The sequence below is a fragment of the Salmo salar genome, chromosome ssa22 (assembly GCF_905237065.1).
Source record: "Salmo salar chromosome ssa22, Ssal_v3.1, whole genome shotgun sequence".
NCBI classification, from domain to species: Eukaryota; Metazoa; Chordata; class Actinopteri; order Salmoniformes; family Salmonidae; genus Salmo; species Salmo salar.
In genome coordinates this window covers 39,294,664-39,319,319 of record NC_059463.1, presented here as the reverse complement: position 1 = coordinate 39,319,319, position 24,656 = coordinate 39,294,664, and the positions used below count along the sequence as shown (strand labels likewise).

General features: G+C 44.0%; 1 protein-coding gene across 2 annotated transcripts in view; it reads right to left on the bottom strand.

The window, feature by feature from the left end:
- The window catches only part of LOC106583528 (receptor-type tyrosine-protein phosphatase gamma), a 255,055-nt gene that overhangs the window by 30,159 nt on the left and 200,240 nt on the right, over window positions 1-24,656 (bottom strand). Inside the window, exons 8-13 of one of the 2 annotated variants that reach the window (XM_045705290.1) lie at window positions 21,411-21,609; window positions 13,259-13,431; window positions 8,423-8,531; window positions 8,236-8,285; window positions 7,294-8,062; window positions 5,203-5,341 (exon numbers count right to left, since the gene is read on the bottom strand). In XM_045705290.1, the coding sequence (XP_045561246.1) occupies window positions 5,203-5,341; window positions 7,294-8,062; window positions 8,236-8,285; window positions 8,423-8,531; window positions 13,259-13,431; window positions 21,411-21,609 (1,439 nt within the window). The remainder of the gene's footprint in view (window positions 1-5,202; window positions 5,342-7,293; window positions 8,063-8,235; window positions 8,286-8,422; window positions 8,532-13,258; window positions 13,432-21,410; window positions 21,610-24,656) is intronic. The other variant, XM_045705291.1, reaches the window with a different exon arrangement.

The window sequence follows — 24,656 nt, the reverse complement described above, 5'->3', positions numbered from 1 at the left end:
CCCTCTGGATAAGAGAAACACCTATGTGAGGAGGCTGTTCATTGACTACAGCTCAGCGTTTAACACCATAATGCCCTCAGAGCTCATCACTACGCTCAGGACCCTGGGACTGAACACCTCCCTCTGCAACTGGATCCTGGACTTCCTGACGGGCCACCCCCAGGTGGTGAGGGTAGGCAATAACACATCCGCAATGCTGACACTCAACACAGGGGCCCCTCAGTCCCCTCCTGTACTCCCTCTTCACCCATGGCTCTGTGGCTGCGTACGACTCTAACACCATCATTAAGTTTGAGCATCTTGACTGGCTGCATCACCGCTTGGTATGGCAACTGCTTGGCATCCAACAACAGCTTCTACCCCCAAGCCATAAGACTGCTGAACAGTTAATCAAACGGCTACCCGGACACTCACTGGACTCTACCCACACACTCACACATACTTACACTGACACTCCAAGACAAACGTGCGCACACACACACACACACACACACACACACACACACACACACACACACACACACACACACACACACACACACACACACACACACACACACACACACATTTAAAAGGTCTCTGTAGGGTGTGGGGGCTGTGCTTTGGCAAAGTGGGGGTTATATCCTGCCTGTTTGGCCCTGTCCGGGGGTATCGTCGGACGGGGTCACAGTGTCTCCCGACCCCTCCTGTCTCAGCCTCCAGTATTTATGCTGCAATAGTTTGTGTCGGTGTGCAAGGGTCAGTGTTATGTCTGGAGTATTTCTCCTGTCTTATCTGGTGTCCTGTGTGAATTTAAGTACGCTCCCTCTAATTCTCTCTCTCTCCCCCTCTCCCTCCCATCCCAGAGGTCCTAAGCCCTGGGACCATGCCTCAGGACTACCTGGCCTGATGACTCCTTGCTGTCCCCAGTCCACCTGGTCATGCTGCTGCTCCAGTTTCAACTGTTCTGCCTATGGCTATGGAACCCTGACCTGTTCACCTGACGTGCTATCTTGTTCAGTTCCTGCTGTTTTTGACTCTCTCTCTCTACCGCACCTGCTGTCTCTAACGCTAAAGCTATGAAAAGCCAAACTGACATTTACTCCTGAGGTGCTGACCTGTTGCACCCTCTACAACTACTGTGATTATTATTACTTGACCCTGCTGGTCATCTATGAACGTTTGAACATCTTGGCCATGTCCTGTTATAATCTCCACCCGGCACAGCCAGAAGAGGACTGGTCACCCCTCATAGCCTGGTTCCTCTCTAGGTTTGTTCCTAGGTTCCTGCCTTCCTAGGGAGTTTTTCCTAGCCACTGTGCTTCTACACCTGCATTGCTTGCTGTTTGGGGTTTTAGGCTGGGTTTCTGTATAGCACTTTGTGACATCGGCTGATGTAAAAAGGGCTTTATAAATTAATTTGATTTGAATTTGATGTGTACAGAAAGCACCTCCTTCTCCAATCAGCTAGGCTGCTTGGAGAAGCTGAAACAAAGCAGGCCCGCAATCTGGAGGCCACGCGCCGCAAGCCTGTGTACGTGGCCGAGTCTGCCAAAGATCAGCGCCACCAGCTTGTACCTACACCCGAGGCTCTCCAAGCATGCCACGAGGGGCTGGTATTTAAGCAGCTTCTCGGCAAAAGCCTTCTCCATGAAGCCATAAAATGAGCACCTCCGCCTGCCCCCCCACAACAACAATATCTGGTGTATTTGGCACACAGAAAACCACATTGTCAACATCAAACCAGCTTCCCCTTACACAATAATGTTTCTGCATGTGTGCTGTTGTTGAGACTACTTGTCTCACCTCGCTGGCTATCAGGTCAACAAGGCAGTCATGTCTAGCAATGCACACACACACAGAATCTGTCAAATCGGGCCAAGCCTTTGCTTCAATGAAACAGCTCAATGCAGAGCTGCATAAATACATAAAGCATTAAACACAGATTTCTAGTAATGATCCCATTGTGCTGTATAGCTCATTAGGCAGCACATGCAGCCAGCTGTTAGCCTGGCCTGGCCTGTGTAATTACTGAGGCTGAGAGAAAGTCTGTGTGTGTGTGTGTGTGTGTGTGTGTGTGTGTGTGTGTGTGTGTGTGTGTCACACTGCAGATGAACACACAGCTGGGCCCTCTCCCGGCACCATGGCCCCTATTGGCTGGCCCCCCTGCAGAGAGGAGTGTGATAGCGATGTGGGAGGAGGGAGGAAGAAGGGGGAGGAGAGCGTGAGGGAGGGAGAGAGGGAGACGGGAGGGGGAAGGGAGACGGGAGTGGATTTAGAAAGAGAGGGAGGGGGGAGGAGAGAGGGAGGGAGGAGGAGGAGAGAGGGAGGGAGGAGAGAGGGAAAGAGAGAGGAGGAAGGGGGAAAAGGAGCGAGAGAGAGGGAGGGCTGCCAAAATACCAGTCATCTTCCACCAAGTAGGTTCCTGGTGGCCAGCAGCATGCAAAAATGCACGCACACACAGGACAGAACAGCAGATGGGCCGGAAACTCCCGAGGGGACAAGAGGATAGGTCACCCCACTCCAAGAGTGTGTGTCTGTGAGGTCAGCTAGGGTCAAGAGCCAGTGTGATGTCGTGTGAGGTAGGAGTGCTATCTGTACCTCTGGTTAAAGAGGGTTAACTGACAGCTGTGACTGAGCAGAGCAGTGGGGATGAGGAGATAAAAGGGGCCTCATCACTGGAAGTGGATGAGATGAATGCATGACAACATGGTGCTGCCCTGCGAAGGCTTTGATTGTCTTATAGTGGCAAACCAAAAATATGTTAATGACACTACAATTCTTCTGAGCTGTTTCCCAAACTAGGGGTCGCGACACCATGTGAGGTCGCCCGATTTGGAAATGGGGTCGCGAGAGAAAAGACGCGGTAGTAATAAACATAGTGGTTTCTGTTAGATGAGGTTGTAACAAACAGAGTGGTTTCTGTTAGATGAGGTTGTAATAAACATAGTGGTTTCTGTTAGATGAGGTTGTAATAAACATAGTGGTTTCTGTTAGATGAGGTAGTAATAAACATAGTGGTTTCTGTTAGATGAGGTAGTAATAAACATAGTGGTTTCTGTTAGATGAGGTAGTAATAAACATAGTGGTTTCTGTTAGATGAGGTTGTAACAAACAGAGTGGTTTCTGTTAGATGAGGTTGTAATAAACATAGCGGTTTCTGTTAGATGAGTTAGTAATAAACATAGTGGTTTCTGTTAGATGAGGTAGTAATAAACATAGTGGTTTCTGTTAGATGAGGTTGTAACAAACAGAGTGGTTTCTGTTAGATGAGGTTGTAATAAACATAGCGGTTTCTGTTAGATGAGGTAGTAATAAACAGAGCGGTTTTTGTTAGATGAGGTTGTAACAAACAGTGGTTTCTGTTTGTTACACCATAATTTGCTAATAAATTCATTAAAAATCCTACAATGTGATTTTCTGGATTCTTTTCCCTCATTTTGTCTGTCATAGTTGACGTGTACCTATGATGAAAATTGCAGGCCTCTCTCATCTTTTTAAGTGAGAGAACTTGCACAATTGGTGGCTGACTAAATACTTTTTTGCCCCACTGTAGTGGTTTCTGTTAGATGAGGTTGTAACAAACAGAGCGGCTTCTGTTTTCTTCCTACAAATGTGCTCTATCTTTTGAACTATTTAAGATACAAAATACTATGATCCCATCACTAAAAGAAACACGTACAGTGCCTTCAGAAATTATTCATACCCCTGGACTTATTCCACATTTTTTTGTGTCACAGCTTGAATTCAAAATGGATAAAATTAAAAAAACATTCTCAACTATCTACACACAATACCCCATAATGACAAAGTGAAAACATATTCACATCCCTGAGTAAATACTTTGTTGAACCAGATTTGGCAGTGATTACAGCTGTGAGTCTTTCTGGGTAAGTTTCTAAGAGCTTTCCACACCTGGATGTGCAACATTTCCCCATTATTCTTTAAAAAATTATTCAAGCTCTGTCAAATTGGTTGTTGATCATTGCTAGACAACCATTTTCAGGTCTTGCCATCAAAACTGTAACTCGGCCATTCAGGAACATTCACTGTCTTCTTGGTAAGCAACTCCAGTGTAAATTTGGCCTTGTGTTTTAGGTTATTGTCCTGCTGAAAGGTGAATCCATCTCCCAGTGTCTGTTGGAAAGCAGACTGAACTAGTTTTTCCTCTAGGATTTTGCCTGTGCTTAGCTCCATTCCTTAACGATTACAAGCATACCCATAATATGTTGCAGCCACTACTATGCTTGAAAATATGGAGAGTAATGTAATGTATTGGATTTGCCCCAAACATTACACTTTGTATTCAGGACAAAAAGTTAAATGCTTTGCCACATTTTTTGCAGGATCACTTTAGTGCCTTGTCGCAAACAGGATGCATGTTTTCTTTTCTCCTATCACAGCCATTACATTTTGTAACTGTTTATGTTACCATTGGCCTCATGGTGAAATCCATTAGCTGTTTCCTTCCTCTCCGGCAACTGCATGTATCTTTGTAGTGACTTGGTGTATTGATACACTATCCAAATTCTCATTAATAACTTCACAATGCATGAAGGGTTATTCAATGTATGCTTTTTGTATTTTAACCATCTACCAATAGGTGCTCTTCTTTGCAAGGCATTGGAAAACCTCCCTGGTCTTTGAGGTTGAATGTGTTTGAAATTCACTGCTCGAATGAGGGACCTTACAGAAAATAAAAAAATAAAACATAATTCCACTTTGACATTATGGGGTACTTACTGTGTGTAGGTCAGTGACCCCCCCAAAATATATTTTAAATTCAGGCTGTAACACAACAAAATGTGGAAAAAGGTGTGAACACTTTCCGAAGGCATACTTCCTTCAGATTGAAATACTGTCAACACTACTGTCAAACGGATTTGTAATGGACTGCCATAGACTCAATTAAAAAAGTAAACATTGGCCTTTGATTATATAACTTTTTTTACATGGTGGGGTCTGGAAAATGCACACACACCTAGCATGCATGACGAGGCAGAGCAGGGTGAGGGCTGAGACCACCACCAGGGGTCAGTAGGGGTTAGGGTTAGTAACCCAGTAATATAATAATATAACGTAATATATAATACCTCCAGTAGACCAGGACAGCCAGTAGCATGACGAGGCAGAGCAGGGTGAGGGCTGAGACCACCACCAGGGGTCAGTAGGAGTTAGGGTTAGTAACCCAGTAATATAATAATATAACGTAATATATAATACCTCCAGTAGACCAGGACAGCCAGTAGCATGACGAGGCAGAGCAGGGTGAGGGCTGAGACCACCACCAGGGGGACGATCCACTCCATCCTGCCCACCCCAGGGTGAGAGCTGCGGGTCATGTTGGACACACTAGTTCTGTCTGGAAAGGTGGAGGGGTGGAATGGGAGACATACACAGAGGATGTGTCAGACATCTACTCCAAAAACACTTTAACACACAAAAGTCAAATCAAAGTGAGATTATTCAGATTATTTGGGCCACTCATGGAAGCTTCAGCCTTCAAACAACCAATTCCACTTCAGAAAAAACTGTTTAGCTCCACTATTTATATATTTATACTGCTCTACCAAGCAAAAAGGCAGTAACTGCTCACAGTGTGGAACAGAGAAAAATGGCTTTTATTTACCTTGGTTTCACAGTAACTTTATGCAGTTACTGCTAAAATCACCCCAGTTTTCTTCAAAACACAGTACAATAGAGGCAGGATACTTGTCCACATGATTAAGCATGTATTTAATGTATCAAAAATGACATTAACTCATTTTCGACCAAATGAGCAGTTACTGTCTTTTTGCTTGGTAGGGCAGCATACATTTATTTCAGTGTGATGGCTTCATCAGTAGGGTGAGTTTATTTTATTGTATTTTAGTTACCTAGGCAAGTCAGTTAAGAACAAATTCTTATTTACAATGACAGTAAGTGACTAGGTTTACCCTGAGGCTTGGAGCACGACTCATCTAAAAAATGTTATTCAGAATGAATAAGGACATTTATAAGAGAGCATTGACAAACACTTTGTTATTCATGAAACAAATACCCTGCTTTACTTTTTCAGTTTTATTCCTGGCTGGTAGGCAGGCAGTTTGGTCTTGAAAATATGCCTCAGAGCATGCCCCAAACTAATGGCACCTCAGGCTAGGTAATGGCACCTTGGGCTAGGTAATGGCACCTCGGGCTAAGTAATGCCACCTCGGGCTAGGTAATGGCACCTCGGGCTAGGTAATGGCACCTCGGGCTAGGTAATGGCACCTCGGGCTAGGTAATGGCACCTCGGGCTAGGTAATGGCACCTCGGGCTGTAGAATAGTTCCATTACTTTCTCTAGGGCTCGCTCTGTGTGATATTATGGTGGCACTCAGAAATGTAGTTATTTGTCTCAGTCTATTGCCACATACTGAAGCTGGGGCTGGTCCCAAGGCTAATGTTTAAAATAGGCCCTGCCTGTCTCATATTTACTGTTGATATGCAGATTATATATATATATATATATATATATATAATAACACAGCCTGTGGTAAGGGTGAACCAGAAAACTAAAATGACATTATATAGGTCTAAATATTGTGTTAAATATCTCCAGTGTACAACTATACTGAACAAAAATATAAATGCAACATGTAAAGTGTTGGTCCTATGTTTCATGAGCTGAAATAAAAGATCCCAGAAATGTTTCATAGCCACAAAAAGCCTATTTCTACGGACAACGAACACAATTGCATTTTATAAATGGGAATTTCAATTCCCAGAGATACCGTGATGAGATCCTGAGGCCCATTGTTGTGCCATTCATCCGCCTTCATCACCTCACGTTTCAGCGTGATAATGCACGTCCCCATGTTGCAAGGATCTGTACACAATTCCTGGAAGCTGAAAATGACCCAGTTCATCCATGGCCTGCATTCTCACCAGACATGTCACCTATTGAGCATGTTTAGGATGCTCTGGATCGACGGCATGTTCCAGTTCTCTCCAATATCCAGCAACTTCGCACAGCCATTGAAGAGGAGTGGAACAACATTTCACAGGCCACAATCAACAGCCTGATCAACTCTATGCAAAGGAGATGTGTCGCGCTGCATCCGATATTTTTTTTAAAGGTATCTGTGACCAACTGATGCCTATTTGTACTCCCAGTCATGTGAAATCCATAGATTATTGCCAAATTAATTTATTTCAATTGACAGATTTCGTTATATGAACAGTAACTCAGTAAAATCTTTGAAATTGTTGCATGTTGCGTGTATAATTTTGTTCAGTGTAGTTGTGCTAAAAAGAGGGAAATGATATGGGTTATACAGAGAGTTCTACTCACCAGTGTGGACAGAGAAAGGCCAAAGGCTCTTCTCCTCCCCACCAGTCTTTGGGGAGCGTGTTGGGCTCTGAGGAATCTGCATCTCTCTCTCTGCTGTGTCCTTCTTTGGCTGCACCGTGGGCCCTGAGCTACTGTCCACTCTAAAAAGTTGGTCCTCTCCTACACTGGGAGGCACAGTGGTGCTGTTAGCCACAGGCTCTCCCTGCCCCTGTCCTTTCTCTTTGGCTGTGGGGGTAGGGACATAGGCGGAGGGCACTTTGACCACGGTGCTGTTCATCTTTGTCTCCACCTCATCAGGCGCTGTCTTGTTATTCTTCTTCCTCCTGTCGTCTTCCCCTTCATCCTTCTCTTCCTCTCCCTCCTCCCCCTCGGCCTCCCTGTCCACCCCTGCCTCCTCCTCCGCTGTGGGGGTGTCCGTGTCAGAACCACCCTGACGGGCTGTAGGGAGCTCAGTGGAGGCCTGGGACTGGGCAGGCTGGCGGCTGGGGATGGGACCCGGGCCAGGATTAGACCCAGGGCTGGCTGCAGGGGCCTGGGTGGGCCAGAGAGAGCCAGGCAGGGAAGAGATGACCCCTCCGCTGAAGCCCAGGCCGGCCAGCAGTGTGCTGGTCACCACCGATGCCACCGTGGCCTGACTGCCGCTGGAGGATGGGCCGATACCCCCCGTAGCCATGGAGACAAAGGAGAAGGGGAGGCCAGAGGAGGTCCAGGTGGAGGAGCCGGAGCTGATAGGAGCCATGTCCGCCGAGGAGGCTGGGGAGACGGTGGGCTGGGGGAAAGAGGAAAGAGAGGGGGAGAGGGAAGGAGGTGGAGAAAACGAGAGAGAAAGTGAGAGAGAGAGAGAGTTAGAATCATGCCATATCAAATCATGTTGGATCATCACAAAATAAATTGTTATGCTGCCATCTTCTGGACAAGACAAATGATCTGTACTTTACTCACCATTCCAGTTTTCACTATCCGTGTTCCCTCAAATATCCTGGTGGTGTTAGCTGGAAGACCAAACAGAGGAAAATATTACACATGTTTTGGAACAAAGACAAGTGTTTGTCCTTAGTACTTAGGATTATGTGACTCCATCCATAGGGCTGTACTGTATATGCTGTGTTATGGTGTGTTGTGTGGTTACCGCTGAAGAGCAGTGTCTGGCTGAAGTCACTGCGTAGGTCTCTCTGGCACACTGCCTGGACTCTGAACAGATACAGGATGTCTGGAGACACGTGGGTTATCACTGCCTTCTGTAGGATGGACACAGAGGCAGAGAGAGCAAGAGAGAGAATGAGAGTCAGACAGACACACCCTGTCACAGAGTCCTGTACATATGGGACATCCACACTACATGGCCGAAGGGGAGATGAGAGGAGGGGATGTGAAACTAAGGGCTTGAGTGGTTTTCAATTGATTCAACTATGATTGCAGGAAGCCTGCAGTTCCCTGATATAACCCAGATAAGGACGGAGATTTAAAATAAAAATGGAAATGAAGTGGGCAGAGAATGGGGAAAGGGGGCTGATGTGAGGGAAGAATGAAGGAGTGTGGTGATATGGCAAAGGAAGAGAGAGAGAGCGAGATTGATTGTAGGCAAAGAGAGATGGATGTCTCTGCATCGTCTCTCCTGGGACAGTGTTTTCCTGCAGTCTATGTTTATTCCTTTTAAATGATTGATCACAGCCAAATCCTCCTCTGTATGGCCTCATATATACAGTTGAAGTCGGAAGTTCACATACACCTTAGCCAAATACATTTAAACTGAGTTTTTCACAATTCCTGACATTTAACCCCAGTAAAAATTCCCTGTCTTAGATCAGTTAAGATCTCCACTTTATTTTAAGAATGTGAAATGACAGAATAATAGTAGAGAGAATGATTTATTTCAGCGCTTATTTCTTTCAACACATTCCCAGTGGGTCAGAAGTTTACATACACTTAATTAGTATTTGGTAGCATTGCCTTTATATTGTTTAACTTGGGTCAAACATTTAGAGTAGCCTTCCACAAGCTTCCCACAATAAGTTGGGTGAATTATGGCCCATTCTTTCTGACAGAGCTGGTGTAACTGAGTCAGGTTTGTAGGCCTCCTTGCTCGCACACACTTTTTCAGTTCTGCCCACAAATGTTCTATAGGATTGAGGTCAGGGCTTTGTGATGGCCACTCCAATACCTTGACTTTGTTGTCCTTAAGCCATTTTGCCACAACTTTGGAATTATGCATGGGGTCATTGTCCCTTTGGAAGACCCATTTGCGACCAAGGTTTAACTTCCTGACTGATGTCTTGAGATGTTCCTTCAGTATATCCACATAATTTTCCTGCCTAAGGATGCCATCTATTTTGTGAAGTGCACCAGTCGCTCCTGCAGAAAATCACCCCCACAACATGATGCTGTCACCCCCGTGCGTCACGGTTGGGATGGTGTTCTTCGGCTTGCAAGCATCCCCCTTTTTCCTCCAAACATTACGATGGTCATTATGGCCAAACAGTTCTATTTTTGTTTCATCAGACCAGAGGACATTTCTCCAAAAAGTACGATCTTTGTCCCCATGTGCAGTTGCAAACCGTAGTCTGGCTTTTTAATTGCGGTTTTGGAGCAGTGGCATCTTCCTTGCTGAGCGCCCTTTCAGGTTATGTCGATATAGGACTCGTTTTACTGTGGATATAGATACTTTTGTACCTGTTTCCTTCAGCATCTTCACAAGGTCGATTGATTTACACTTTTCGCACCAAAGTACGTTCATCTCTAGGAGACTGAACGCGTCTCCTTCCTGAGCGGTATGATGGCTGTGTGGTCCCATGGTGTTTATACTTGCGTACTATTGTTTGTACAGATGAACGTGGTACCTTCAGGCATTTGTATATTGCTCCCAAGGATGAACCAGACTTGTGGAGGTCTACCATTTTTGTTCCGAGGTCTTGGCTGATTTCTTTTGATTTTCCCATGATGTCAAGCAAAGAGGCACTGAGTTTGAAGGTAGGCCTTGAAATACATCCACAGGTACACCTCCAATTGACTCAAACGATGTCAATTAGCCTATCAAAAGCTGCTAAAGCCATAAAAGAATTTTCTGGAATTTTCCAAGCTGTTTAAAGGCACACCCAACTTAGTGTATAAAACTTCTGACACACGGGAACTGTGATACAGTGAATTATAAGTGAAATAATCTGTCTGTAAACAATTGTTAGAAAAATTACTTGTGTCATGCACAAAGTAGATGTCCTAACCGACTTGCCAAAACTATAGTTTGTTAACAAGAAATTAATGGAGTGGTTGAAAAACGAGTTTTAATGACTCCAACCTAAGTGTATGTAAACTTCCGACTTCAACCGTATATATATATATATATATATATATATATATATATATATATATATATATATATATATATATATACACACACACACACACACACACACACACACACTACATGACCAAAAGTATATATACACACACACTACATGACACCTGCTTGTCGAACATCTCATTCCAAAATCATGGGCATAAAAATAGAACTGCCCCCCCCCTTTGATGCTATAACAGCCTCCACTCTTCTTGGAAGGCTTTCCACTAGATGTTGGTACATTGCTGCGGCATTGGTGCGGGGACTTGCTTCCATTCAGCCATTAGTGAGGTCGGGCACTGATTAGGTCTTGTTGGGCGATTAAGCCTGGCTCGCAGTCGGCGTTCCAATTCATCCCAAAGGTGTTCGATGGGGTTGAGGTCAGGGCTTTGTGCAGGCCAGTCAAGTTCTTCCACACCGATCTCGAGAAACGATTTCAATATTGCCCTCACTTTGTGCACGGTAGCATTGTCAACAATGCAGGGAAACTGTTATAGCCTCGCTACTGTATATAGCCTCGCTACTGTTATTTTTCACTGTCTTTTTACTGTTGTTTTATTTATTTACTTACCTATTGTTCACATAAAACCTTTTTTGCACTGTTGGTTAGAGCCTGTAAGTAAGCATTTCACTGTATGGTCTACACCTGTTGTATTCGGCGCACATGACAAATAAACTTTGATTTGATTTGTCATGCTGAAACAAGAAATGGCCTTGCCACAAACTTGGAAGCACAGAATCGTCTAGAATGTAATTGTATGCTGTGGTGTTAAGATTTCCTTTCACTGGAACTAAGGGTCCTAGCCCGAACCATGAAAAACAGCTCCAGACCATTAATCCTCCACCACCAAACTATACAGTTGGCACTCTGCATTGGGGCAGTTAGCAATCTCTTGGCATCCGCCAAACCCAGATTTGTCTGTCGGACTGCCAGATGATGAAGCGTGAATCATCACTCCAGAGAACACGTTTCCACTGATCCATAGTCCAATGGCAGCAAGCTTTACACCACTCCAGCCAACGCTTGGCATTGCGCATTGTCACGACTTCCGCTGAAGTCGGCCCCTCTCCTTGTTCGGGCGCCGTTCGGCGGTCGACGTCACCGGCTTTCTAGTCACCACCAATCCATGTTTACCTTTTCGTTTTGTTTTGTCTTGATTACACACACCTGGTTTCAATTCCCTTATTATGTTCCTTATTTAACCCTCTGGCTTACCTTTCTGTTTTGTCTGTGATTGTTCTTTGTCAGTGGTTGTTGGAGGTGTTTCTCCTCACACTGTTGTTTCCTGTTGGAGATTTTGCTTGTGTTTTTCTTGAGTAAACTAGACTGTTTTCACTCAAACCTGTGTCCTGCGCCTGACTCCGCTACGTCTCCAAACCCAGGTCATTACACGCATGGTGATCTTAGGCTTGTGTGCGGCTGCTCGGCCATGGAAACCCATTTAATGAAGCTCCTGACGAACAGTTCTTGTGCTGACGTTGCTTCCAGAGGCAGTTTGGAACTCGGTAGTGAGTGTTGCAACCGAGCACAGCAAATTTTTACGCACTACGCGCTTCAGCAGTTGCCAGTCCCGTTCTGTGGAGCTTGTGTGGCCTACCACTTCATGGCTGAGCCATTGTTATTCCAAGATGTTTCCACTTCCCAATAACAGCCCTTACAGTTGACCAGGGCAGCTCTAGCAGGGCAGACATTTGATGAACTGACTTGTTGGAAAGGTGGCATTCTATGATGATGCCATGTAGAACGTCACTGAGCTCTTCAGTAAGGCCATTCTACTGCCAGTGTTTGTCTATGGAGATTGTTTGTCTATTGGGTGTCCACATACATTTGTATATAGTGTATTTAGAGGATGAGACAAGTTAGGCTCCATTTGGCAAGTCTAAATAGTCGACACATCCAAGTTGGAAACTAATGTGAAGGCGTGAACTATATCAATAACAACCACTGGCTGAATGAGAAGACTGCCATGATGTCTTTAAAAATAGAACTTCACTGAGATCCCACGTTACAGTGACGGTACGAGCCAGACGTGGTGTGCATCTCACCTCTCACTGACACATTAGACTGGAGGGAGCTGAGCCCATCGGACACATCACAGTGGGAGTCTCGGTGCAGTGTGTGTGTCATGGATTGTTCTCTCTACCGCACGGCAAGCAGTACCGATGCACAAGTCTGGAACCAACAGGACCCTGAACAGCTTCTGTTAGTTAAATAGTTAACCAAATAGCTTCCCAGGACTATCTGCATTGACCCTTTTTGCACTAACTATTTTGCCTAGTCACTTTATCCTTACCTATATTTACATATCTACCCCAATGACCTCGTACCCCTGCACATTGTCTCAGTAGTGTTATCCCGTATATACTGTATAGCCAAGTTCTCGTTACTCATTGTGTATTTATTCCTCGCGTTATTATGTTTTCTATTATTTCGATTTTTTTCTCTCTGCATTGTTGGGAAGGGCCCGTAAGTAAGCATTTCACTGTTAGTCTTCCCCATGATGTTTACAAAGCATGTGACCAATAAAATGTGATTTGATTTGTGACAGACAGACCTGGAGTGTCTATTTCCAGCCAGGCAACTGTGACCGACTGACAGTCTGTACAGCGTTCTCTGTCTGTGTGTCTCACCATGTTCTGGTCCCCAGTCTTCTCGTAGGCCACGTCACTCTTCATCCAGCTGTAGGAGACCATGAAGCTGGTGATAGGCGGGTGGTAGACCACTAGCGGGCGCTGCCAGCTCACCACCAGGGCAGTGCCGTTCAGTGGCTGGATCTTCATGTTGACCGGGGCACTGCTGCAGACTGGTGAGGGAGGGATGTGGGGGGGAGGAGGGAAGGAGGTGTGTGGGGGGGGGTTGAGGAAGGACAATCAGAATGGAGAGGGAAGGAGGGGTGAAAGAGAGTGAAGAGGAATGAGGAGACGGAAGGATTGAGAGAGAAAACGGTAAACACATTATTTATTTGACAATAAAAACCACCCTGGGCGGAAGAGGATAGGATAGAGAGAAAGAGCAAGAGAAAGCCTTGAAGACTTGTTTTTCTGATGAATGAAGTGATGATGGTGACAGAAACAGGTAAAAAATAAAAGGATTCACTCGGAGCGGCGGACTGCTGGTTGTGTACATCTCACCAGCTCTGTCTGATCTGATAATGGCAAGGTGTGTGTGTTTGTGTGCTACATGCGTGGGTCGCAGGCAGCCTGAGGAGAAACTACATATTTTATTACTGTCTGACTGCTGACTCATCCAGCCGTTGGTTTCCAGAGGAGCAGCTTTAACCAGACTGAAAGAATACATAAGCTCATAAAGACACTAGCCTTGAGCCTCAATACACAGGGCTCTGGTATAGTACAACAAACCAGTCTCTAGGGTACTGGATGGAGCGATAGAGGGATGGAGGAGTGGAGAGACGGAGATAGAGGGATGGAAGAAGGAGGAAGTAGGAATGGAGGGATGAAGAAATAGAGAGATAGAGGGATATAGAGATGGAGGAAGTAGGGATGGAATGGTGGAGAGCTAGAGAGTTAGAGGGATGGAGGAAGGTGGGACGAAGGATTGGAGGGGTGGAGGGATAGAGACCAGGGTCTGTAGACTGGAGGAGTGAATGTGTGTGATGAATCTGAAACAGGAGTCAGGCATGTGTGGTGTTGTTGACAACTTCTTTAGTCATCTTCAGTGGTTCTATATTTAAGTGAGTCAGTCGTCTCATCTGTGGTACTAGAGAATAGATCAGAGAATGACTCACTCACACACTGTATGGCTGCAGTACTATACATAACCTCAAGGTGGTGATGTAGGCTACAGTATGGTCACCGTATGGTCACCGGAAAGACATCCATATCCATGTGTCCTTCCTTCCTTCCTTCCTTCCTTCCTTCCTTCCTTCCTTCCTTCCTTCCTTCCTTCCTTCCTTCCTTCCTTCCTTCCTTCCTTCCTTCCTTCCTTCCTTCCTTCCTTCCTTCCTTCCTTCCTTCCTTCCGTCCTTCCGTCCGTCCGTCCGTCCGTCCGTCTGTCTGTCTGTCTGTGCATGGAATGTTGAGTTACTAGACAACGGATTAAGAAGCTGTCTACAACCAGTTTCAAGGCAGGAAGCTCTATGTTTTCTGTCTTAGATTGCTCCATTATTCCACTGAAAAAATTATGTGAAAGTAGTGTGAATTATGTATACATGAAATGGAGGTGGGACGTGAGGAGAGGGTTAGGTTGGGTGAGAGATGGAGGAGAGGAGAGAGGAGAGCAGATAGGAGGAGAGAGGAAAGGAGAGAAGAGGAGAGAGGAGAGCAGAGAGGGCGAAAGCAGAGAGGAGAACAGATAAGAGCAGAGAGGAGTGAGGAGAGCAGAGAGGAGGAGAGAGGAGAGCAGAGAGGAGGAAAGAGGAGGCGAGAGGAGAGCAGAGAGGATGAGAGAGGAGAGGAGAGCAGAGAGGAGGAGAGAGGAGAGCAGCAGAGGAGAGCAGAGAGGAGAGGAGAGCAGAGAAGAGGAGAGAGGAAAGCAGAGAGGAGGAGAAAGGAGAGCAGAGAGGAGGAGAGCAGAGGAAAGGAGAGGAGAGCAGAGAGGAGAGCAGAGATGAGAAGAGATGAGAGCAGAGGAGAGCAGAGAGGAGAGCAGAGGAGCGCTGAGGAGAGCTGAGGAGAGCAGAGGAGAGCAGAGAGGACAGCAGAAAAGAGGAGGGAGGAGAGCAGAGGAGAGGAGAGAGAAGAGAGGAAAGGAGAAGAGTGCAGATAGGAGGAGAGGAGATCAGAGAGGAGAAGAGAGGAGGAGAGGGGCTATTATACTGTATCTACATACAGTTGAAGTGGGAAGTTTACATACACTTAGGTTAGAGTCATTAAAACTTGTTTTTCAACCACTCCACAAACTATAGTTTCAACCACTCCACAAACTATAGCTAGGACATCTACTTTGTACATGACACAAGTCATTTTTCCAACAATTGTTTACAGACAGATTATGTCACTTATAATTTACTGTATCACAATTCCAGTGGGTCAGAAGTTTACATACACTAAGTAGACTGTGCCTTTAAACAGCTTGGAAAATTCCAGAAAATTATGTCATGGCTTTAGAAGCTTCTGATAGGCTAATTGACATCAATTGAGTCAATAGGAGGTGTACCTGTGGATGTATTTCAAGGCCTACCTTCAAACTCAGTGGCTCTTTGCTTGACATCTTGGGAAAATCAAAAGAAATCAGCCAAGCCCTCAGAAAACAAATTGTACACCTCCACAAATCTGGTTCATCATTGGGATTTCCAAACGCCTGAAGATACCACGTTCATCTGTACAAACAATAGTACGCAAGTATAAACACCATGGGACGATGCAGCCATCATACCACTCAGGAAGGAAACGCGTTCTGTCTCCTAGAGATGAACGTACTTTGGTGCGAAAGGTGCAAATCAATCCCAGACCAACAGCAAAGGACCTTGTGAAGATGCTGGATGAAACAGGTACAAAAGTATCTATATCCACAGTAAAACGAGTCCTATATCGACATAACCTGAAAGGCCGCTCAGCAAGGAAGAAGCCACGACTCCAAAACCGCCATAAAAAAAGCCAGACTACGGTTTGCAATTGCACATGGCACAAAGATCATACTTTTTGGAGAAATGTCCTCTGGTCTGATGAAACAAAAATAGAACTGTTTGGCCGTAATGACCATCACTATATTTGGAGGAACAAGGGGGAGGCTTGCAAGCCGAAGAACACCATCCCAACCGTGAACCACGGGGGTGGCAGCATCATGTTGTGGGGGTGCTTTGCTGCAGGAGGGACTGGTGCACTTCACAAAATAGATAACTTCATGAGGAAAGGAAAATGATGTGGATATAATGAAGCAACATCTCAAGACATCAGTCAGGAAGTTAAAGCTTGGTCGCAAATGGGTCTTCCAAATGGACAATGACCCCAAGCATACTTCCAAAGTTGTGGCAAAATAGCTTAAGGACAACAAAGTCAAGGTATTTTAGTGGCCCTCACAAAGCCCTGACCTCAATTCTATAGAACATTTGTGGGCAGAACAGAAAAGTGTGTGTGAGCAAGGAGGTCTAGAAACCTGACTCAGTTACACCAGCTCTGTCAGGAGGAATGGGCCAAAATTCACCCAACTTATTGTGGGAAGCTTGTGGAAGGCTACTCGAAACGTTTGACCCAAGTTAAACAATTTAAAGGCAATGCTACCAAATACTAATTGAGTGTACACTGCGTGCACAAATGTTAGGCAAATTGTATTCCTCGAGATTCATTTTACTGTTCAACAAACACAATGCTCTCAGTCAATCCAAAATGTTATTGAACCTCAAACCTGAATGTTCAACAAAGGAAAAGTGAGTTTTGTCTTTCTCAGGGAAATATATAAGTGTACACAATTATTAGGCAACTAAATTACAAAAATAATTTCTCTCAACTCACTTGTTGACTCTCAATTTTTAGAGTAAGTGTAACAGATAAGTAACACAAAACGACAATTATATAACATTTTTGGCCTTTCAAAAATATTCAGTGACCAAAATAGCCACCCTTATTTTCAAGAACTGCCATGAGCCTTCCATCCATGGAGTCTGTCAGTTTCTTGATCTGTTCACGATCAATTTTCGCTGAAGCAGCAACCACAGCCTCCCAAATGCTGTTCAAAGAGGTGTATTGTCTTCCCTCACTGTAAATCTCACGTTTGAGAAGGGCCCACAAGTTCTCAATAGGATTTATGTCAGGTGAGGAAGGGGGCCAGGTCGTTATTCAGGCATCTTTGAGGCCCTTGCTGGCTATCCAAGCAGTGGAGTACTTGGATGCATGTGATGGAGCATTGTCCTGCATAAAGATCATGGTCTTCTAGAATGCTGAGGACTTCTTCCTGTACCACTGTTTGACGAAAGAATCTTCCAGAAACTGGCAGTAGGTTTGGGAGTTGAGTTTCAGTCCATCTTCAACCTGAAAAGGTCCAACTACCTCATCCTCAATGATAGCAGCCCATACCAGTACCCCTCCTTCACCTTGCTGGCACCTGACTCAAAGTGGTGCCCTGTATCCATTACTGATCCAGCCACGGGCCCATCCATTTGGTCCATCAAGAGTCACTTTCATTTCATCTGTCCATAAAACCTTTGAAATATCTGTCTTCAGGTATTTCTTTGCCCAATCTTGACGCTTCATCTTGCGAATCTTATTCAGTGGTGGTCTTGTTTCAGTCTTCTTGACCTTGGCCATGTCTCTGAGCACTTGACACCTTGTACTTTTGAACACTCCAGGTAGGTTGCAGCTCTGGAATACGGTGGCACTGGAGGATAATGGGTTCCTGGTAGTTTGACGTTTAACTCTTCTCAAGTCTTTTGCAGTTAATTTGCGCCTTTTCTTCCCCATGCGTTTTTTGCGCCCCAGTTGACTATTCGCAACAAAACGTTTGATTGTCCGGTGGTCACGCCTCAATAGTTTAGCTATTTAAAGAGTGTCGCATCTGTCTGAAAGGCATTTTTTGGCTTTTCAGTGTCAGTTAAATCTCTTTTTTTGGCCCATTTTACCTGAGGTAATGAGGCTGCCTAATAATTATGCACACCTTGATATAAGGTGTTATTCACTTTCGCCACACCCTCCCTCATTACACAAATACATATATCCTGAAAATGATTAAATCCAATAAGCGTTCAAGTTTATATGGTTTGGAGTTCGAAAATGTGAATAGAAATAATGATAAGATCAGAATACTAACTTGCCTAATAATTGTGCACGCAGTGTATGTAAACTTCTGACCCACTGGGAATGTGATGAAAGAAATAAAAGCTGAAATAAATAATTCTCTCTACTATTATTCTGTCATTTCACATTCTTAAAATAAAGTGGTGATCCTAACTGACCTAAGACAGGGAATGTTTACTAGGATTAAATGTCAGGAATTGTGAAAAACTGAGTTTAAATGTATTTGGCTAAGGTGTATGTAAACTTCCGACTTCAACTGTATATATCAGTAGACCCAGGGATCAGAGAGGATACGTCTGAGAGAAAGGGAGAGAGAAAATGGGACAGAAATGGAAGAGGAAATGGAAGAAAGATGAGAGAGAGACAGAGCAATTTCACAACTTAATTTGTATGACAATTTTTTGTGTGCATATTAATGATGATTACTCAGTCATGTAGCCCGTTACAGCGCTAGCTCCCACTTCATCACAATCACTCCCATTCAATTCTCTCTGCCAGCCACACTCAAAACAAAGAGAGCTGGCATTTAAAGAGGCAGGGGCCTTTCTGGATGAACTCGACCGGTTTTAGCGGAGCCTCAACTAGAGGTCGACCGATTAATCGGAATAGTTTTCATAACAATCGGAAATCAGTATTTTTAGACACCGATTTGGCCAATTTTTTATTTTTTTTTAACCTTTATTTAACTAGGCAAGTTAGTTAAGAACAAATTCTTATTTTCAATGACGGCCTAGGAACTGCCTTGTTCAGGGGCAGAATGACAGATTTTTACCTTGTCAGCTCGGGCATTCAATCTTGCAACCTTATGGTTAGCTAGTCCAACGCTCTAACCACCTGCTTTACATTGCACTCCACGAGGAGCCGGCCTGTTACGCAAATGCAGTAAGAAGCCAAGGTAAGTTGCTAGCTAGCATTAAACTTATCTTATAAAAAAACAATCAATCAATCATAATCACTAGTTAACTACACATGATTGATGATATTACTAGTTTATCTAGCCTGTCCTGCGTTGCATATAATCGCTTAGGTACACGTTGCTCCAACCATAAACATCAATGCCTTTCTTAAAATCAATACACAAGTATATATTTTTAAACCTGCATATTTAGTTAATATTGCCTGCTAACATGAATTTCTTTTAACTAGGGAAAATGTGTCACTTCTCTTGCAAACAGAGTCAGGGTATATGCAGCAGTTTGGACCGCCTGGCTCATTGTGAACTATGAAGACTATTTCTTCCTAACAAAGACAGCCGACTTCGCCAAACGGGGATGATTTAACAAAAGCGCATTTGTGAAAAAAAGCACAATCGTTGCACGACTGTACCTAACCATAAACATCAATGCCTTTCTTAAAATCAATACACAGAAGTATATATTTTTAAACCTGCATATTTAGCTAAAAGAAATCCAGGTTAGCAGGCAATATTAAGCAAGTGAAATTGTGTAATTTTGCATTCATTGCACGCAGTCAGGGTATATGCAACAGTTTGGGCCGCCTGGCTCATTGCGAACTAATATGCCAGAATTTTACGTAATTATGACATAACATTGAACGTTGTTCAATGTAACAGGATTATTTAGACTTAAGGATGCCACCAGTTAGATAAATTACGGAACAGTTCCGTATTGCACTGACAGGAAAAACGATTTGTTTTCGAGATCATAGTTTCCGGATTCGACCATATTAATGACCTAAGGCTCGTATTTCTGTGTGTTATTATGTTATAATTAAGTCTATGATTTGATATAGCAGTCTGACTGAGTGATGGTAGGCAGCAGCAGGCTCGTAAGCGTTCATTCAAACAGCACTTTTTTGCGTTTGCTAGCAGCCCTTCGCAATGCATTGCGCTGTTTATGACTTCAAGCCTATCAACTCCCAAGATTAGGCTGGTGTAACCGATGTGAAATGGCTAGCTAGTTAGCCGGGTGCGCGCTAATAGCGTTTCAAAGTCCCTCACTCTGAGACTTGGAGTAGTTGTTTCCCTTCCTCTACATGGGTAACGCTGCTTCGAGGGTGGCTGTTGTCAATTTGTATTATATTAAGTTAAAATAAGTGTTCATTCAGTATTGTTGTAATTGTCAGCAACAGCCAAATAATGGTGGTTGAAGATATCCCTCTAGTGGTGTGGGGGCTGTGGTTTGGCAAAGGTTTCTTCCTAGGTTTTGGCCTTTCTATGGAGTTTTTCCTAGCCACCGTGCTTCTACACCTGCATTGCTTGCTGTTTGGGGTTTTAGGCTGGGTTTCTGTACAGCACTTTGAGATATCAGCTGATGTAAGAAGGGCTATATAAATACATTTGATTTCATTTGATTATTACAAATAAACAAAAAAATAAAAATATCGGCCGATTAATCGGTATCGGCCCGGGTTGGTCCTCCAATAACCGGTATCGGCGTTGAAAAATCATAATCGGTCGAACCCTAGCCTCAACTAACAATGTCAATAATGCAAAATAAAGCAGTGAAAAATATTTTATTCAAAGACAAAGAAAGGCAATAAACAACTGAAAGACTGATTGACTGAATAAACGTATGAGTGAATGTTGATTCAAATAATCAAACTAATCATAAAGCTTCAATAATTTGAATCAGCTGTGTAGTGTTAGGGCAGAAACCAAAACGTGCACCCCTTGGGGTCCCCAGGACTGAGTTTGTGAAACACTGGTATAGACAAACGACAGGCACTAAGTGAAAGACCGAGTGGCATGGTGAGAAGAAGCGTAAGGTCAGATCAGATCAGCTATATTGGTACCTCTGGATGTGTCTGGTGACTGACTGACTGACTGACTGACTGACTGCATGTAAGAGAGTGTATAGTGTGGTACCTCTGGATGTGTCTGGTGACTGACTGACTGACTGACCGACCGACCGACCGACCGACTGACTGCATGTAAGAGAGTGTATAGTGTGGTACCTCTGGATGTGTCTGGTGACTGACTGACCGACCGACCGACCGACCGACCGACCGACCGACCGACCGACCGACCGACTGACTGCATGTAAGAGAGTGTATAGTGTGGTACCTCTGGATGTGTCTGGTGACTGACTGACTGACTGACTGACTGAATGTAAGAGAGTGTATAGTGTGGTACCTCTGGATGCGTCTGTGATGCCGTCTGTACCTAGTCCCTGGCTGTCAGTCAGGTCCCTCTGCCAGGCATCTTTAACAGCGGACTTCAACACCTCCCTGTTGTCCAGGTCCTGGAGGGGTCTGTAGTTGTTTCTCAGGTACTCTACTGACTTCACATGGTCCTGCTGCTCAGTGGTGAAGATGGAGTAGAACGCCTCCAGCTAGACAGAAGAAGAGTGAGAGAGGGATAGGCTTCAGTAAGGCAGAAGCAGTGTGTGTGCATGTGCATGTGCGTGTGACTGTTTTGCTTGTGTGTGTGTTGCATGTTGGTTGGAGGGGGTGCATGTGTGTGTCCCTGAAGCAAAGGACATAAACGTGCCTCTGTTCTGCTCAACTGGCTCCAGGAGTGTGTAACATTTCAATGGGGCAAATGTTCTGCCATCGATCTGTTTGACTGATGCCCTGCAGAGCGCTGTAATGACTAACCATTAAAGACGGGCTAGAATCAATTTCTTCTATCGACGGATGGAAAAATGAATTACGTATTCATAAGAGACCATATATGAATGCCATAAAACATTGCAGTACACAGTCAATACTCTGCGTCCAGTGATCCAATACAGAACAAAGGATTTGTCCTCTGCTGCAGGTTTGTGAACATATCTCATCCGGAGCTCTTCAAACATGCAATGTACATTCAAGGAGATATGTGAATATATGTGTATATAACCAAGTGTTGCACATACTAAGATAATCCAAATAAGATCATAAGACCATGTCTTACTGAGAAAGGATTATTAAAAGCCAAGCACTTGATGTGCTATTTATTATCCTTTCTACAGTAGCAGTATATTTATAAAGCAGCTGGGAAGTTTTATTTATCTCGGGGTGCATGTCAGAATCAGATTTGAAAACCTTTTATCAGGCCAACTTTGCTCCTCTTTTAACTCGTTCTAAGGACGATTTGGAATGCTGGTCTTTGCTACACCTCTCCTTAGTCGCAATAATTAATTCTATTAATATGAATACTCTCCCTAAATTCTTATATCTCTATTGGTGCCTACTGATTTTTCTTCCCAATACGTTTTTCAAAAAGATTGACAGCCTAATTCTAACTTTTATATAGGACAAAAAGCCCCTTATGATAGGAAAACAGCTTTTGCAGAGGCTTAGACCAGACGGCGGTCTAGCGCTACCGGATTTCAGATTCTATTATTGGGCTGCTAACCTTAGGATCATTCACTACTGGTTGCAGAGCAGAGAGATATTCCCACCCCCAATTTGACTAGAGATGGAGGCCGTCTCATCTATACCGGCATCATTGTCTTCCCTCACTCACTCCTCCGTTACAGGCCCTTACTCCTCCTTCAACAAAAATATATGTGTCAAAACAACATTGAAGATCTGGAATCAATTTAGCCACCACTTTGGGTTTCAGACAACCTCTTCTTTGGCTCCGGTAGCCTCAAACTCAGCTTTTTCCCCATCAATGGTTGATGGTGCTTTCTCAACATGGTCTAGTCTCAGTATTAAAAGATTCAGAGAGCTATATTAACAATACATTTAGTACGTTTGAACAATTATTATAATTTCTTTACATATCCGGAGTTACGTCCACAGCATAGATCCCAGATTCCTCACCCTTCCTGGTGAAACACAGTTTGACACATTTCTTATCCCACTTCCTACTCTGAAAGGCACCTTGTCAATAATCTATAGTCAAATTTGCTCACTACAAACCACCTCATTAAACAATATTAAATCCTCATGGGAGGAGGAACTGGGTGAGGAAATATCTGATGAACTATGGGAAGGGCCACTCAAAAGGGTACATACCTCTTCTATTTGCGCTCGGCATGGTCTCATTCAATGCAAGCTCATTCATAAGACCCACTGGACCAAAGCAAGATTGTCCAAAATTTACAAGGATGTGAACCCTAATTGTGTACGATGTAACCAGTCTCCTGGTAATCATGTACACATGTTTTGGTGTTGCCCATCTCTTGTTGGTTTCTGGAAAGACATCTTTAACACACTCTCAGAATTAAGCGGCACACAGATCAGATCAGATGTCTCTGGGCCTACTCACTGCCACAGTCATACTCTGGACCTAGTTTTGTCCCGTGGAATAAATGTTGTGGATCTTAACCTGTTGGGGATAGGGGGCAGTATTTGCACGGCCGGATAAAAAACGTACCCGATTTAATCTGGTTACTACTCCTGCCCATTAACTAGAATATGCATATAATTATTGGCTTTGGATAGAAAACACCCTAACGTTTCTAAAACTGTTTGAATGGTGTCTGAGTATAACAGAACTCATATGGCAGGCAAAAACCTGAGAAGATTCCTTACAGGAAGTGGCCTGTCTGACAAGTTCTTGTTCTTCTTGGCTCTGTTTATTGAAAACTGAGGATCTTTGCTGTAACGTGACACTTCCTACGGCTCCCATAGGCTCTCAGAACCCGGGAAAAAGCTGAATGATGTAATTCCAGCCTCTGGCTGAAAAACATTAGCGCGTTTGGATAGTGGCCGGTCAGAGTACCATCAGACTGAGGCTCGTGCACAAGTCGACCCCATGTTTTATTTTCTTTCGTCTTTGAACGTAAACACGCTTTCCCGGTCAAAATATTATCGCTTTTTTACGAGAAAAATGGCATAAAAATGGATTTTAAACAGCGGTTGACATGCTTCGAAGTACGGTAATGGAATATTTCGAATTTTTTTTGTAACGAAATGCGTCGTGCGCGTCACCCTTCTTTACCATTCGGATAGTGTCTTGAACGCACGAACAAAACAGAGGATATTTGAACATAACTATGGATTATTTTGAACCAAACCAACATTTGTTATTGAAGGAGAAGTCCTGGGAGTGCATTCTGACGAAGAACAGCAAAGGTAATAACATTTTTCTTATAGTAAATCTGACTTTGGTCAGGGCTAAACTTGGTGGGTGTCTAAATAGCTAGCCCTGTGATGCCGGGCTATCTACTCAGAATATTGCAAAATGTGCTTTCACCGAAAAGCTATTTTAAAATCGGACATAGCGAGTGCATAGAGGAGTTCTGTATCTATAATTCTTAAAATAATTGTTATGTTTTTTGTGAACGTTTATCGTGAGTAATTTAGTAAATTCACCGGAAGTTTGCGGGGGGTATGCTAGTTCTGAACGTCACATGCTACTGTAAAAAGCTGTTTTTTGATATAAATATGAACTTGATTGAACAAAACATGCATGTATTGTATAACATAATGTCCTAGGGTTGTC